Source organism: Trichomycterus rosablanca, chromosome 12 (genome assembly GCF_030014385.1).
Source record: "Trichomycterus rosablanca isolate fTriRos1 chromosome 12, fTriRos1.hap1, whole genome shotgun sequence".
Classification (NCBI taxonomy): Eukaryota; Metazoa; Chordata; class Actinopteri; order Siluriformes; family Trichomycteridae; genus Trichomycterus; species Trichomycterus rosablanca.
The window spans coordinates 25,771,421-25,789,514 of NC_085999.1; the positions used below are offsets into that span (position 1 = coordinate 25,771,421).

Genomic DNA, 18,094 nt, shown 5'->3' on the forward strand with positions numbered 1-18,094 from the left:
CATATACTTTTGTCCATATAGTGTATCTTTAAAGTAGCTCTTGCAGTTTGTAGTTTTGAAGAATGCTGCTGTGTGGCAACAGATGTTTAGTCACAAAATTAAACTAGCCTAACTTTTTAAAAATACAGATTAATCTGAAATATAGATAGCAGAGTCTCTTCCCGTAGCCACTGTGGTCTGCAATTCCACCAACAACACGTAAAATAACACTTGCGTACAAGCTAAACAGTCTTATATAAATAATCTTTGAACAATTAATTTAACTATTAGTTATATAACACCAAACTCAAGAACTGTACATGGCCTAAGGTGCTTTACTTACCCCCAGTGCTTCACTTAATCCCAAAGCATAAAGAAGATCCAGCATGCCATGGTTATCCAACACAACAGTGCTATGTCCAGACTAAACACACACAGCTACACTGAAGACTGGAGTGTCTGTTTAAAAACCATGGCAACAGGCAACATTAACTCTATTAAAAATAAATAAATACATAAATAACTAGAAGTTTTTGTCTTCACTGTATTAAATAGTTGGATTGACCGTAATGGAGGAAAAATAATGTCCAGTTCTCCACAGTCTGTGTAATTATTAAAGAACAACACAAATAACGTTTTTAAAATGATTTTGGTTACATTTAATGAATCAAACAATTCACGAAAACACCAACATAACATACAAAATCTTTTTCCACCCCTTTTGTTCCAAAGCAGCTGTTCATATCAACTCACTTGTTTCACTTCGTTCATATTAAAAAAACAAAAAAAAAGCAACAACAATAAGAGTTTCATAACCATTAGCTGCAGGACACAAAAAGCCATGAAAGCTGGACATTCGGTGATTGAAAGCACTGCGAAACTTCAAATATAGACTCAAGCACATTTAAAATGGTAATGATGCCGCTCAGATGGTGCAGCAGTAAAACACACGCTGTTCACCAGAGCTGAGATCTCAAATACATCGTATCGAATATCGGCCCTGCCTTGCCGGCTGAGGCTGAGTGGCTACATGAACAACGATTGGCCTGTTGTTCGGATAAGGGGCGGGTCTAAGCCGGATGGGGACTCTCTCTCAGACTAGTGCGATTACGACCTTTGCTGGCTGGTTGGTGGCGCCTGCACGGAGATGGGGAAGGAGTGCGGTAGAGGGTGTGGCTCTCCGTGCACAGTGCTGTTCTGCACTGCACTCGTCAAGTGTAGGTGATAAGATGTTCGATTGCTGTGCACGTGTCGGAGGGGGGCGTGGAGCAGCCTCGTCCTCCTTAATCAGGAGCAGGGACCAGCATTAGTGAGAGGATGATTGACGGGTAGAAATTGGATGCCCTAAAGTGGGAGAAAAAGGGGTAAAAGAAAAAAAATAATAAAAAAAATAAATAAAAAAAATAAAATGGTAATGATTCAACAAGGAACAAAGAATTCAACAAAGAATTCACGACTCACACTTGGATCGTTGTCATGACTTGATTTAAAACCATGCATTGCTGGTCTATATTTATTAATGATCACAAATTTTGGCAATGAGCAATCGGAAGCAAGAATCAGACAGCACTACAGACCCAAAAGTCTCTTCTCCAGTTTGTTCTTCATGGCACAAACAAGAAATTGAAACAGTATGACTAGCATGGTGATGTAACCCAGTGGACATGGAATTTTATTTGGAATTTTACTCGTCAGGGTGCACCATCCCACCACATTTGGGAGCTCCAGCTTAAGTTTGAAACCCAACTATGCTATCGACCGGACAGGTGAAGTGTCAACAAAAGGGAGGGACAATGGTCAAAGCAGGGTTCCTCATCGCTGCTGCAATCATGAGCTCTACTGGCCAGTCAAGGCACCTGCACAGGGGGTGGCTGATCTTGGATATGGCACTCTATACACAATACTGTACTCTATAAGACCTCTGGCAAGTGAAAAGAAGAGATTGGAAGCTGCGTTTGTGTCATTGGGGGCACATGACAATAGACGTGAAATAAGTTGAGACCAATAAGAATAAATAGTAGCATTCCAAGGGACATGTGACCAGCGTGCATGTGGCCAATTTCCATTTTTTGCTTGTGTGTCCTGTTTTAAAGTGGAGGTATTCTGTGATAGTGTGCACGTCTATCATGAGGTGTTGCTGGAACCTGTGCTCAGCAGTAATCTGTACTCTTCTCCCAAAGTGTCCCAGGAAAACTTGTTTGTGTTCACCTAAAACAAAAACAAGTAGTGTTAGGATGGGAAATGTATCACATCTGTGGATTTAAACATGATCCAAGTCGTGGTATTTGCTTTTTATTTTTTATACACAGCTGAATATTTTCTTATACGCCCCCTATATATCTTAAACACTTATCTCTGATTTAGTACTATTGTGAAGTTTCAGTTAATTCTGTTAAGTTAGTTCTAATGTTTTGGCTCATGTGTGGATATTGATAGTATTCTTTTGACTATATATTCAGCATTACTGAATTTCTTTGTATGGGGACATAGTGGGCTGCTTGTCTCAGACCTTCAGCTACTTCACACTGCTGACAATGTTCTGTTTGGGTGATGTTTATATGTGACAGGGCTGCAGAAATCAAGCCTAGCTGTGTCTAGTCTAATTAAACCCAATAATTAATTCAATCAGGCTAACTGATTGATTAACTGATTGATTAATTCATTCATTGACTGATCGATTCATTCATAGACTGATTGACTGACTGATTGATTCTTTCATTGACCGATTTACTGATTGATTCATTCATTCATTCATTCAATTATTGACTGATTGATTACTTGGCAGATTGACTGTGTAATTTATTGACTGGCTGATTAACTGATTGTTTAACTGACTGATTGATGAATTTATTGACTAATTAATTGATTGATTAATTGACTGATTAATTGATTGATTCATTGACTAATTTATTGACTATTTGATTAATTGATTGACTGACTGATTGATTAACTGATTTATTGATTGACTCACTGACTGATTAATTGGTTGATTGAGTAATTAATTGACTGATTCATTGATTGATTTATTGATTGACTGACTCACTGACTGACTGATTAAATGGTTGATTGATTAACTGACTGATTCATTGACTGATTCATTGATTGACTCACTGATTGACTGATTGATTGACTGATTAATTGATTGACTGACTGACTGATTAATTGGTTGATTGACTGATTCACTGATTGACTGATTCATTGACTGATTCATTGACTGATTCATTGATTGACTGACATTGATTAACTGATTTATTGACTGACTGACTGACTCACTAATTGATTGATTGACTGACTCACTGACTGCCCGGCCAACTGACTGACTGATTGATGGATTGAGTAAATAATGAGGAATGACTGTCTATGCAGGACTTTATTCATGTAAAATAAATCAGTTTACTACACAAAACTGTATTTTGTGTTTATTATGGTACATTTTGTTTGAAGATCTGTAAGACAGGCATCAAGAAAAGGTTTAGAAAGATGGAAAAATTTCCACAGCACTGTACCACACTCCTATCTGTACACACAGTTATTAGACACCTTGCTTACCTGAATGACGTGTTTCCTCACTAGGTGGGGATGTTTACAGAATCCCTGAAGTCTCTTGCACAGTTGCTCGGGTGTTGAGTACAGATACGAACCTACAGAAGAGAGGAGGTGACATACACATCTCATTACACACAGTAAAAACTGAAAGCATGAAGTTAAGACCAGGCATTAAAAATGCACTCAGCTCCATGCTGTGTTGTTTTACATTATTTATCTAAGCTCAGGATTTTTTTATTTCTATAAAAAGAATATGTTAAGCTAAGATTAGACTTTGAGATGAATTACTTATTACTTCTCTATCATTTATAGTTACGACAATTATAATTAGCATTATTTGAAATAAATGACATAAAAAGACACATAATACAAAAATGTATCTGCTAAATTCTTGGAGGAGAAAAATCATACCAGGAAAAATTTCAGGGTAGACGAGAGCCTTCGGACACAAAGGATAGCACCCACAATGCACTGCTTCCAACCTGTAATTCAAAGTTTGTATCAAATCAACATTAACCTCCTTTGGTTAGCAAAATACAGTATATTTAAGCCATGTATTGCATTTAAAATGCACTGACATTAGGCACTAGGGTTGTACAGAGGAAATATCAGATTGCCCACTAATGCTCGGATCCAGGGTTCCAATATCGAATCCCCAGCTGCACTATCGGCCGGTCAGACGTTTACATACAGACATGATTGGCTATATCTGAGGAAAGGAGGTATATACAGTATACTTCTGAAGCTGCAGACCCTTACACCAGTTCAAAAAAAGCCACACACGCCCCCCTCCTACACTCGTGCAGCCACCAACAGCTTCTTTTCACCAGTTTATACACAGCGCAGTATCGCACGTCCACAATCAACCAACCCTTGAGAAGGCTCCTTGACCAGCCAGCAGAAGTCATAATTCCAGCGCAGTGGTAGCTCAGCGATTAAGGAACTAGACTAGTAATCATAATGTCACCGGTTCAAACCCCACCATCGCCAAGTTGCCCCTGTTAATAGCTTGAATTATATTCAGTCATAATTGTAAGTCTCTTTGGATAAAAGCGTCTACCAATCTCCCCTCAGGTAGCGCAGCGGTAAAATACGCTAGCACACCAGAGCTGGGATTTCGAATACATCGTATAGAATCTCAGCTCTGCCATCCGGCTGGGCTGGGCGGCCACATGAACAACGATTGGCTGTTGTTCAGGGTGGAATGAGCTGGACCAGGGCTCCTCATAACTGGTGCAATTACGACGAGTTGGGGAATGATGCTGATCAGGGTGTGGCTCTCCGTGCACAAGGCTGATCCTCATATGAACTCGCCTCAAGCAGGTGAAAAGATGTGGTCGGTACTGCACACGTGTAGGAGGGGGCGTGTGTCAGTTGCAAAGCTCCTCAGTCAGCAGTGGAGGGGAGGTGAAGTGTAATGTAGTAAGGGTAATTGGATATGACTAGATTAGGGAAGAAAATTGGGGGGGGGGGTCGGAGAAAAAGAGTCTACTAAATGCTGCAAATCTAAATGTAAATATAATGGCAGCAGCAAAGAGAAACCTCCTTCTCAACCATCTTCCCCTACATATACAGCCAATTATGTCTGTGTAGGGGCCCGACTGGTCAATAGCACAGCTGAAGTTCAAACTCTGATCTTTGTGGTAGTGGGCTTGAGCATTAGACTGCATCATTACCCAAGTGCCAAAAAACACATTTTATTCTACAGTGGACAGAAGATCATGGGTCCAGAGCCCACGCTGAAACAACAGGACATCTAATGGAACATTAGATGTCGCAAAGTATCTCCTCAGATTTGTCTTTTGACCCCTGCTTAGGAAGTCTGGGATCACCACAGCAAGAATAAACTGTAAAAGAGGCACAATAAAGAGCCCCAGAGTAAAACCCTGGCTAAAGAAGGAACTTCTCATCTGTGTAACTGAGCTTAGTGAAGTTTTGGGTAAACGGATACATGGATGGATTTCACGCTTCCTCATGTCAAACTCCCAAAATATTGAGCGAATGCTTTAATCTGGCCAAACTTCACCCCCACCCGACTCTTCTGAACTGCCCCTATTCTCTGCCAGTGGGAAATGACCGGCTGTTTAAATATTTTGTAGAATGAGCGTTAATATTTCACAAGTCCATCTATCACTAGCCTCGCCATCAGATCCCTGTCTCATTCTCCATGCTAAAGCCATGCATATTTTAATATCCGATTAGCTCGCTGCCATTCAGCTTGGAATTTCAGTGGGTTTGATGGAACGCCGGGACAAGTCTTGTCAAAAAACTCTCAAAATAATGTTGATCGTAATGAGGCTCAGAATGACGCTCATTTCGCAGTTATTTGACATAGTGGCCGATGAGTGAAAGAGCTGACACCAGTTCGCAAACTATGTTTTGATATTACACTACATGAACATGAACAAAAGTTTCTGGACTCTCGACTTTCAGAGTCGGAGTTATACGAGCACAACGTAAGTAGTATCTGGGTAAATATGATATGGTTTACACTATAGGGCCAAAAGTACATGGACATCTGACCATGAGCTTCTTAAAAGTACTAGGCTAATCCAGACAGGATTAAAGTCAGAGCTCTGTGCAGACCACCAAAGTTCCTACACACTAAACTCATCAGATCTAGTGCACAGCGGGCCAGTCATGATTAATGACCCTTTTTTTCTACCCATGTTTAGAAGCAAGGCTGAAAACTATACAGTGGTACCTTGAAACTCAACGTCACTTGGTTCTGGGACTGGCGTTGAGTTTAAAAGATGTTGAGTTTTAAGGTATTTTTTCCCAATAAGGTGTTTGGGAAACCTGTTAATGCGTTCCATGGTCCCGTGGACTTGCATATATTTTAGATTTTAAATAATGTTAACACTTATACACTGAAAATAATACAAATATAATATAAAAAAACTGAAATAAAAAGCTGATTCTTACAATTTTTCAGCAACCTGAGCTATAACACAAGTTTAAAAGTGAAACAGTGAGGAAAATCCAGCTAAACACAGATACATGTGGACGCTTTCAGAGTGAATCTGACAGTTATTCCACACAAATGCAGTTTCATCTCATACTCGCTTTGATGACGTAGTACCGCACCGCTCAAGCCGAGCGCTGAACAAAGCAACTGTTCATTGTTAATTTAAAATTAAATAAAAAAAATAAAAAAAAATAAAATAAAAAAAAACCCAAACTGAACACGTTGAGTTTAAGGAAAACGTTGAGTTTAAGGGTACACATTTCTCGATGAAGGGCGTTGAGTTTCAAAGATTTTGAGTTTAGGGGACGTTGAGTTGCAAGGTACTACTGTACACACCTACTTAACGCAACCTACTCTGTGTCTAATCTCACTGATAATGCAGTGTGAGCTTAATAACTTGTAGGCACTAGGCTCTGTCGACCGTCCGGGCCGGGATTCCACATTACTGCTGCAATTACAACCTCTGCTGGCCGGTCGATGGCGCCTGCACAGCAAGACAGGGGATAATGGAGATCAGTGCATGAACCTCAGTGTGCGATACGGATCTCCATATGAACCTAGCAGTAGAGATGAAATACCTCTCTGTGGTACATCAGGTAACTGGAAAGACTGGGAAGACAAGACCGGGAAAAGACTGGAAAAAAGACTGGGAAAATAACTGAGAAATGAGCGTCATTCTGAGCCTCATTACGATCAACATTATTTTGAGAGTTTTTTGACAAGATTTTGGTTAACTGGTAGCTTAAAGGGCAATCGATTTTTCACATAGGTCAGGGTAAGGGTGAACAGCATTTCCCTTAAATAACATTATGACCACTGACAGGTGAAGTGAATAACACTGATTATCTCTTTATCACGGCACCTGTTAGTGGGTGGGATATATTAGGCAGCAAGTGAACATTTTATCCTCAAAGTTGATGTGTTAGAAGCAGGAAAAATGGGCAAGCATGAGGATTTGAGCGAGTTTGACAAGGGCCAAATTGTGATGGCTGCAAAACTGCAGCTCTTGTGGGGTGTTCCTGGTCTGCAGTGGTCAGTATCTATCAAAAGTTCAGAGGAAGGAAAAGTGGTAAACCGGCGACAGGGTCATTGATGCACGTGGGGAACGAAGGCTGGCCCGTGTGGTCCGATCCAACAGACGAGCAACTGTAGCTCAAGAAGTTAATGCTGGTTCTTATAGAAAGGTGTCAGAATACACAGTGCATCACAGTTGCAGGGCTGTTCTGGCAGCAAAAGAGGGACCAACACAATATTAGGAAAGTGGTCATAATGTTATGCCTCTGTATTAATGATTAGGAAATAAAAGTGCTGTCTGTGATAGGGAATCTTTGGGGTAAATCAGTAAATCAGAAGAATCATTGTGCCCACTTGCCCTTTCATGTGTTCGCAATAAGTACATTCCATTCATTAGAACATTTAAACATTCATAAGCCCTTCATAAGCAAATGTAAGATAAATCACATCCAAAAAAAATCTATCTGATTTAGGAAACTTATGTTTATGTAACAGACTTACATGGCCACACCGAAGAACTCATGCCTTGCTGTAGAAACGACAACATCCGCCTGGCACAGGGTTCTGAGGTAGTCTTCCTTACTGGCCATGAAACCCCAGTGGCGAATGTGGTGTGCCAACTGTTCTTTGGCCTCGGTGAAAACGTCTGCAAAGTCCAGGACACCGGAGTCAAAGACACAAGCAATTAAGGGAGAAAGGCAAGTTTCCACTCTGGCCGGTAGTTTGTTTCCAAATAAAAAAAGACACACGACACACGAAGGCAGGCGTGACATTCGGACACACTAAACACAAGAGGGCAAAAATAATCAATAGCGATCCTATTAGTGAAATCAAAATGGATGAAAAGAGTTTCAGCGTGATTGCCTTCCCAGCAATCGTAAACCTAATTTCAAAATATGAGTAACATTTATGGTGCCCTTTTTACCCTCATAACTGTTTATGCCACAGTCAAAGTTTAGATCCTAATATAAGAGATTGTGATTCCTGTTAGCTGCTGTGTTTGTGTGGAAATTAACTTAAACACTATAAATATCCAACTGTGTCCAAAAGCCATTAAAGCATAATCATCTGCTAATGGAAGCGAGTTGGCCAGTGAATACAGTGTAAGTAGAAGTCACACGGGACTAATGGATGATCTTTGAACTTAAGAAGTGTGGATTTAACAAATTAGTTGCTACTCTTCATCTACAGCACTGATCAAGGCAGGCATAAAGGATAAAAAAAGGCGCCAATACCAGTACCTGATCCTAAATCACTGGCTGATATCCGGAACCAATACAGATACCCATATGCTTAGGGCCCTACTAAATCCACGGAAAAATGTGCTTCAAACGTGCTTTTTAAAAGAAAAGTGCCACATTTCGAGGCAGTCACATGACACTAATAACACTAATAAATTAAATGATAGAATAAATGGAAGCTACAATACACAGCACAGCCTACCTTAATAGCTGAATGTAAACCTTAAACATCCAGCGACAGTGCAAGGCTCTGTCTCAAATACGAAAATACTCATCCGTGTTTCGACCCCCCCCCCCCCCCCCCCCCCTCAGCATTTTGACTAACCAATTGCTAACTGAATTGCTGTAGGATTGCTAGTGTAACAGACTTTTCTGTGGTGTAGTGTGCTGACTATGTATGAAGTGTGTGTCTACATATTGGGTGCATTTTGTCTCTTTGGGGATTCCATAATCAATGGGGAAATGTGTGCTTCTCTACACACGTGATCATCTCTCTATGTTGGGCTATCAATTGAAAGGTTGACAGTACGAATTCCAGCTCTGTCATGCAGCCACTGTTGGGCCCTTGAGCAAGGCCCTTAACCCTCCATCCAATGGCTGACCCTGCGCTCTGACCCCAGCTTCCAAACAAGAAGGTTGAGTAGCCAACAAAACCTCTGCAGCCAACTTCTATAGGCGTGATTGTAGCATGCCACCTAGTACGCAGCATTGTTCCATCAGATCTGCGCACTTGGCTGTACTATTAGTGCTATAGTGCACATCAGTGAAGTTACCATCTTCTTAACTGAGCCTCATCGGTCGATTTTGATCAACTAGCTTAAAAATATATAATGTAGGTTGGATTGTAGGAAATGACGTCATGATGGTGCCGCTCCTTTTGGCTGATAACAATACTGCTATTAAGTGCCCTGTTGGTTATCAATGCAAGCCTGCGAATCAAAATTGGGAAAAAAAAACAATACCTCTAATTTAAACTATTAATGATTTTTATTCTGCCTTGATTGGACTGACTAGCATCGTCAATTTCATCTTCCCTCAGAGTGAGAATACCTGGCACGTCGGTAAATGTTTCACCAAGGACCGACACTTCAAAGTTCAGTTTGCGTTCTTTGAGCTTCAGCAAGGTCTGGAAGAACATCTCAGGGTCTTTATCATGTTCCCTGCAGAAGAACAAAAAAAAAAAAATATATATATATATTATTGTGGCATCAGCGAGGAATAAAAGGCATTTTCTGCTCCTTCAAACTGCAGGAGGCAGCACTCTTTATTCAGTTGTTATAAATGCCTGAAAAGAGGCTTGATGTCAATACACAGTTGTAGCCTAGAGGTTAAGGTACTGGACTAGTAATCAAAAGGGCGCTGGTTCAAGCCCCACCTCTGCCAGGTTGCTGCTGTTGGGCCCTTGAGCAAGGTCCTTAACCCTCAATCGCTCAGACTGTATACTGTCATACTACTGTAAGTCGCTTTGGATAAAGGTGTCTGCTAAATGCCGAAAATGTAAATGTAATACACAGACAACTCCCGCTATATTAAACATGCACAGAACAGGTTCACCACGTTAAACATGAAGTAAAACTTAAACTTAAAACAGTAAATTATTAACTTAACATAAAAATGAACACAAAACACACAACAAACACATCAACACACAATAAATGTATACACACAAGCAAATACGCCATCCCAACCCTAAAACCCACCTTCTATCCCCTACAAATGCATCGGCCGTGGCCACAGGGCATTCTGGTAGCACTTTTCCACCAAAAGAACCGGTTCTGTTCAGGTTTCTTCAAACCTTGGTGTTTTGTAGAGAACCGAACCGCGTTTCCACCAGTTTTTGGGAACCAAGCCTGCGTCATCAATGGTGGGCGTTACACAGCGAAAGTAATGAGTACCATGATGGCGGAGTGTGTAGAGTATGTGCGAGCATTTGTGCTGTTGTTACAGATGTTCGTTTTTATGTAAAAAGCGATCGATCAGCTATTGGTGATAAGAAGACGTAGACGTGTTTGTCTCAGTTGTTGTTTTCTTTAGTTCATTGACGTGAGAAGCGTTTTGCGCTTCTCTTTTACCGCGACTCTCGGCGTAAATAGCCGATTTGCTCAGCGCTCGGCTTGAGCGATAAAACATCATTAAAGTCCCACGACACGAACAAACATTAGTGTAAAATAACCATCAAATCCAGTATAAAAGCTCCACATGTGTCTGTGTTTAACTGGATTTACTTCACGTGTGATGTTTATGCAGCTCGGGGTTCTGAATCCGCCACAAAGCTTCACCTAAATAAAGCGTAACGTGGCTTAATGTACTAGACGCACCACACAGAAACACTCCGTTATTATTGGTTATAAGTGCTCTGTGCTGCCCAAATTCATCGCTCATTGTTTTAGTACAAGAAGCCACGTCACGCTTTTTTAAGCGTTTATACTGTCCGGTCACTTTTACCACGTCATATCACACAGTTCATCGCTTTGAAAATATCAGCGGCAAACCGGCTCAAAATTGAATCAGTTGAACTTTAAAATATATAAGTGGTTTAAATTCTATATAATGTTATAATGTCTCATGTGAAAACGTCCACTCCAAACCTCTACACCGTGACACGCCCACAGGTGACGTCACGGTTCACGCTGAAACACCAAGTATTCTGTGGTGCCAGATTAGAACGCTAGTTCGCTGTCTGGAACCTCTTTTTTTCGGTGGAAACACGCTGAACTGGTTCAAAATCAAGTTCGGGAACCGGAACGGAACCAGAACCGCGTCGGTGGAACCCCAAAACCCTCAGTTCCCGAGCCTTACGACAACGGTGGATCAGCCAGTCGTCACATTACTTAATTAAGGTATCAAAACAATACCAGTACTCCTAAAGGTTCAAATCTGTTTCATAAGGAAGAACATGCCATATGCGTGTAGCCAATGTCAGTGTTAAATAAAGGTCTGTTTTTTGGTGTGTGTGTGTGTAAACTTCTTTCTAACATTCTGGGAGCTCACAAAAATACATACTATACTTAACTATTGGCTTGTTCTACATTTCATTCTAAAGTTATGGGTATAAATATAGAGCTGGTCCCTTTTTTGAGACTGTAACTGAGTATACTTTTCTGGGAAGGCTTTCTACGAGACTTCTAGGCCCAAATACCAAACCAAACTATGTCTTTATAAACCTAGCATTAGGAAAAGCCATGCTGGAACAAGAAAGTGCCTTCCTGAAACTATTGGCAAAATATTCATATCATTTTGTAAACCTGTGCACAATCTATGTGACAGAAATGGGTGATACCTACACTTAGCAATTAGGAGGGGTCTCCACATTGTTTTGACCAGATAGATGGATGGATGGATGGATGGACGGACGAACAAATGGGTGGGTGGCTTTGTGTGGGTGGATGGATGGATGGATGGATGGATGGATTTGGGTGGGTTGGATGGATGGATGAATGGATTTGGGTGGGTTGGATGGATGAATGGATGAATGGATTTGGGTGGGTTGGATGGATGGATGAATGGATTTGGGTGGGTTGGATAGATGGATGAATGGATTTGGGTGGGTTGGATGGATGGATGGATTTGGGTGGGTTGGATGGATGGATGGATGGATTTGGGTGGGTTCGATGGATGGATGAATGGATTTGGGTGGGTTGGATGGATGGATGGATTTGGGTGGGTTGGATGGATGGATGGATTTGGGTGGGTTGGATGGATGGATGGATGGATTTGGGTGGGTTGGATGGATGGATGGATTTGGGTGGGTTGGATGGATGGATGGATGGATTTGGGTGGGTTGGATGGATGGATGGATGGATTTGGGTGGGTTGGATAGATGGATGGATTTGGGTGGGTTGGATGGGTGGATGAATGGATTTTGGTGGGTTGGATGGATGGATGGATTTGGGTGGGTTGGATGGATGGATGGATTTGGGTGGGTTGGATGGATGGATTTGGGTGGGTTGGATGGATGGATGGATTTGGGTGGGTTGGATGGATGAATGGATTTGGGTGGGTTGGATGAAGGGATGGATAGATGGATTTGGGTGGGTTGGATGGAGGGAGGGATGGATGGATGGATTTGGGTGGGTTGGATGGATGGATGGATTTGGGTGGGTTGGATGGATGGATGGATGAATGGATTTGGGTGGGTTGGATGGAGGGATGGATGGATGAATGGATTTGGGTGGGTTGGATGGATGGATTTGGGTGGGTTGGATGGATGGATGGATGAATGGATTTGGGTTGGATGGATGGATGGATGGATGTGGGTGGGTTGGATGGATGGATGGATTTGGGTGGGTTGGATGGATGGATGGATTTGGGTGGGTTGGATGGATGGATGAATGGATTTGGGTGGGTTGGATGAAGGGATGGATAGATGGATTTGGGTGGGTTGGATGGAGGGATGGATGGATGGATTTGGGTGGGTTGGATGGATGGATGGATGGATTTGGGTGGGTTGGATGGATGGATGGATTTGGGTGGGTTGGATGGAGGGATGGATGGATTTGGGTGGGTTGGATGGATGGATGGATGGATTTGGGTGGGTTGGATGGATGGATGGATGGATGGATGGATGGATTTGGGTGGGTTGGATGGGTGGATGGATGGGTGGATATATGGATGGATGCTATGGTGTATAAAAGGTGTATAAAACCAAGCACCTAGGCATGCAGACTGCTTCTACAAACATTAGTGAAAGAATGGGTCGCTCTCAGGAGCTCAGTGAATTCCAGCGTGGTACCGTGATAGGATGCCACCTGTGCAACAAGTCCAGTCATGAAACTTCCTCACTACTAAATATTCCACAGTCAACTGTCGGCGGTTTTATAACAAAGTGGAAGCGATTGGGAACGACAGCAACTCAGCCATGAAGTAATAGGCCATGTAAAATGACAGAGCGGGGCCAGCGGATGCTGAGGCACATAGTGCTCAGAGGTCGCCAACTTTCTGCAGAGTCAATTGCTACAGACCTCCAAACTTCATGTGGCCTTCAGATTAGCTCAAGAACAGTGTGTAGAGATCTTCATGGAATGGGTTTTCATGGCTGAGCAGCTGCATCCAAGCCTTACATCACCAAGCACAATGCAAAGCGTGGGATGCGGTGGTGTAAAGCACACCGCCACTGGACTCTAGAGCAGTGGAGACGTGTTCTCTGGAGTGATGAATCACGCTTCTCCGTCTGGCAATCCGATGGACGAGTCTGGGTTTGGCGGTTGCCAGGAGAACGGTACTTGTCTGACTGCGTTGTGCCGAGTGTAAAGTTTGGTGGAGGGGGGATTATGTTGTGGGGTTGCTTTGCAGGAGTTGGGCTCGGCCCCTTAGTTCCAGTGAAAGGAACTCTTAATGCTTCAGCATACCAAGCAATTTTGGACAATTCCATGCTCCCAACTTTGTGGGAACAGTTTGGGGATGGCCCCTTCCTGTTCCAACATGACTGCGCACCAGTGCACAAAGCAAGCTCCATAAAGACATGGATGAGCCAGTTTGGTGTGGAAGAACTTGACTGGCCTGCACCTCAACCCGATAGAACACCTTTGGGATGAATTAGAGCGGAGACTGCGAGCCAGGCCTTCTCGTCCAACATCGTCGAATGCGCTTCTGGAAGAATGGTCAAAAATTCCCATAAACACACTCCTAAACCTTGTGGAAAGCCTTCCCAGAAGAGCTGCAAAGGGTGGGCCGACATCATATTAAACCCTGTGGATTAAGAATGGGACGTCACTCAAGTTCACATGTGTGTGAAGGCAGACGAGCGAATACTTTTGGCAATATAGTGTACTTTTCCCAGTCTAGTTTCCATTCCTACCAGTAACACATTCCGAAAGTGAACAGAGAGGCCTGCCACACTCGTCACTACACTGATTTCTGCTGAAGCACATTCATTCCAGTACCCTTCAGCTCAGTTCCTTTTTCACTGCTGAACAAGTACCAACCCATTTTCCCAAAAGTGACGTTTGATGAAGGTCGAAGGCAATTACTAAAGGGTTTGACAAAAGAAGCCTCCCGATTGAGTCGAAGCGCCTCACATGAGGTATTAGCACAAAGCTTATTTATCCTCATTTCCTTTCTTTTATGCTGCCATGTCCCCCTGTGGCACGACGCTGATTCCCTCATTAATTTCGCATCTTCTTAGAGCTGAGGATTTGAATGTTGTACCCTTCTTCAGTCTATGTGCGGTTGACCCGTGGTGCGGTGACAGGCTGCCTATTACCCGTCCTGTCAGACACGTAAATAAAAAGTAATCCGCGCACCGCATGCCGCCTCGTTCCCTACTGCCATCGAGACTGAGGGTTAATTAATATGTCAGCTATGTTATAGGGGGCTCAATGTCATGCTGACACTTTGAGAGAGAGAAATACAGTAGCTAGAAAAGGCTAAATGGCCAAAAATATGTGTACACCACTTTGAATTATTAAGTTTAGGTGGATTTTAGCCAAACCTATTGCTAATACAAATACAATTGTATGAAATAAATGATATGGTTCCAACTTTCCTGTTTCAGTATAAATGAGGTCCATAAATACAGGGCTGGTGATATGGCTCTAAGGGCACATTCACATGAGAAGAGTTTTGCTCTTGGCTTGAGTGGTGCAGTAAGACGTCATCAAAGTGCGCATATGAGACGAATCTGCATTTGTGTGAAAAAACCATCAAATTCACTCTGAAAGCGTCCACATGTATGTGTGTTTAGCTGGATTTTCCTTACTGGTTCACTTTTAAACTTGTGTTATAGCTCGGGGTGCTGAGAAATGGTGAGAATCAACTTTTCCAAAAGAGTCTAAAACGCTTATCGTTAAAAAAAGCTTAATGTGGTTTAACGTATTAAAAGAACGACACAGGAACACTAAACCTCTCTTTATTATTACTGCTTATAAGTTCTCTCCACTAATGAAATTCCTGGTTGTTGTTTTAATACAATAAGTCACGTTAAGCACTGTTCATACTGACTGCGTTGCTTTTAACGCGTCATATAACAGTTCGTCTCATTGGAGGCGCTTTGAAAAAGTCGGCGGCAAACTGGATCAAAGTTCAATCCGGTGAACTTTAAGCAAGTGCAAAAAATGCAAGGCCAACGTGGCAAAAGTACACAGTGAGTGCCGCTTAGAGAAGCGTAGCGGCAAGCTAAGCAGCATCACCAAACTCTGTTGGAAGCAACGGCACAGCCAGCGCAAAAGCGGTTTTGCCACTTCTCATGTAAATGCGCCCTAATTTAACAGCTATTGGTTCTGGAATGTGATGTCCAACAAGCTTATGATCAGGTGTCTGGATACTTTTGTTCATGTAAAATACAAAACCTGAGTTGGTAAGTTTGTAAGGAAATGAGATGAATAAAATTGCCACACAATGTACAATATATAGTTATATTATAGTTATTATTTAGCACGGATAATACAGTTTTTGTAATTTTTCTTTTGGATTTGACATACTGTTTTACAACCCCAAATCAGAAAAAGTTGGGACAGCATGGAAAACGCAAATAATAAAAAAAAAACAGAGTTTCTTACATTTACTTTTATTTGACTGCAGACAGGATGAACCTGAGATATTTCATTTTATTTATTAATAAACATCCGTTCCTGCATTTCAGGCCTGCAACACATTCCAAAAAAGTTGAAACAGTAAAGCATTTACCACTTTGTAATGTTGCCATTCCTTTTCACCTCACTTAAAAGACGTTTTAGCACCGAGGATACCAAGTGATTTAGTGTTTCAGCTTTTATTGTGTCTCATTCTTCCTGCAAACACGTCTTAAGATGTGCAACAGTACGCATTTTTCGTTTCAAAATTCTCACACATTCTCTATTGGGGACAGGTCAGGACTGCAGGCAGGCCAGTCCAGTAACAGTCATGCTTTTGTAATGTGTGCAGCATGTGGTTTTGCATTGTCTTGTTGAAAAATGCATAAACGTCCCTGGAAAAGATGACGTCTTAAAGCACATGTTGCCCCATACCATGACAGACCCTGGCTTTTGGACTTGTTGCTGATAACAGTTTGGACGGTCCTTTTCGTATTTGGTCCGGAGCACACAGTGTCCAGTTTATCCCAAAAAAGACCTGGAATGTTGATTCATCTGACCACAATACACATTTCCACTGTGTGTTGGTCCATCCTAGATGCCTCCAAACCCAGAGAAGTCGACGCCGCTTCTGGACATGGTTAACATAAGGCTTCTTTTTTGCACAGTAAAGATTTAAGTAGCATTTGTGCATGTAACTCTGTATTGTAGTGCTTGAAAAAGGTTTGCCAAAGTAATCCCTCACCCATGTGGTTATATCAGCTATTGTTGAGTGGCGGTTCTTGATGCAGTGCTGTGCCAGTGCCACTAAAATGCCTCATGATTCCTTGAATCGTTTAATGATATTATGCACTGTAGAGGAAAAAATATGCAAATCCCATCCAAGATATTTCCAAACATTAAATATATTGGGTTCAAACTGTCTGCAATCAAATAAAAGTCAAATATAAGTAAAATGTAAGGAACACTGCATTTTTATTTTATGTGCATTTTACACACTGTCCCAACCTTTTCTGATTTGTGGTTGTAGATTAACTGAGAGAAAAGGTACTTGGAGTCACTGACAGTCCTGGAGATCATGGTTTTTCTCTAACCACAGGTTTAAATCACAATATAATGTCATAAAGCACACTGTGGTACATGCGACTCAATAATACATGCCACATTCAATTTCCTACAGGCATGAGCATTATGTCCACTGCAGACCACTGCTCTACGTTAGCCGTGCACAAATCTCAGCTGCCGGCAAAAAACGCTCTCACACATGTACTGTGTGATTAGTTGCCCTTCGTAACCAGGCATAAAGGAAATAAAACAAATCAAGAAAAGCTGGTTCTATGGGGACCCTCATTAGCAGGCGTCCTTTATCACTTAAAAAGAATATGATCCTTTCGTTCAAACCTCTATGATTACGTATTCCCCTTCATGTCGCACCCAAGAGGTGCAGTTTGGAGGGGAAAAAAAATCCAAATCTATTTACTGGAAATGTTAAAAGGATTCAAATCAGGAAGTAAGTGGAAAGTGGTTAATTATGGGGCACTTGAAACACCAGGCTTGACTTATCTGGGGATTGATCAGAGCCGGTTGGGAGATTGCTTCTCAGTGAAACATACAGAATATATTTGTATTACATTTGTATACACCGATCACCCATAACATTAAAACCACCTCACTGTCCATTTTATCAGCTCCACTTACCATATAGAAGCACTTTGTAGTTCTACAATTACTGACTGTAGTCCATCTGTTTCTGTACATACTACTTTAGCCTGCTTTCACCCTGTTCTTCAATGGTCAGGACCCCCACAGGACAACTACAGAGCAGGTATTATTTAGGT

The 18,094-nt window shown here is 41.9% G+C and overlaps 1 protein-coding gene across 1 annotated transcript in view; it reads right to left on the reverse strand.

Moving 5' to 3' along the window:
• Positions 1 to 588: 588 nt before the first annotated feature.
• Positions 589 to 18,094, reverse strand: part of gtdc1 (glycosyltransferase-like domain containing 1) — an 81,740-nt gene continuing 64,234 nt past the window's right edge. The window contains exons 7-12 of the mRNA XM_063006456.1: positions 9,799 to 9,908; positions 8,009 to 8,153; positions 3,937 to 4,007; positions 3,529 to 3,620; positions 2,124 to 2,187; positions 589 to 1,323 (exon numbers count right to left, since the gene is read on the reverse strand). Of these exons, the coding sequence (XP_062862526.1) occupies positions 1,286 to 1,323; positions 2,124 to 2,187; positions 3,529 to 3,620; positions 3,937 to 4,007; positions 8,009 to 8,153; positions 9,799 to 9,908 (520 nt within the window). The 3' untranslated portion in view covers positions 589 to 1,285. The remainder of the gene's footprint in view (positions 1,324 to 2,123; positions 2,188 to 3,528; positions 3,621 to 3,936; positions 4,008 to 8,008; positions 8,154 to 9,798; positions 9,909 to 18,094) is intronic.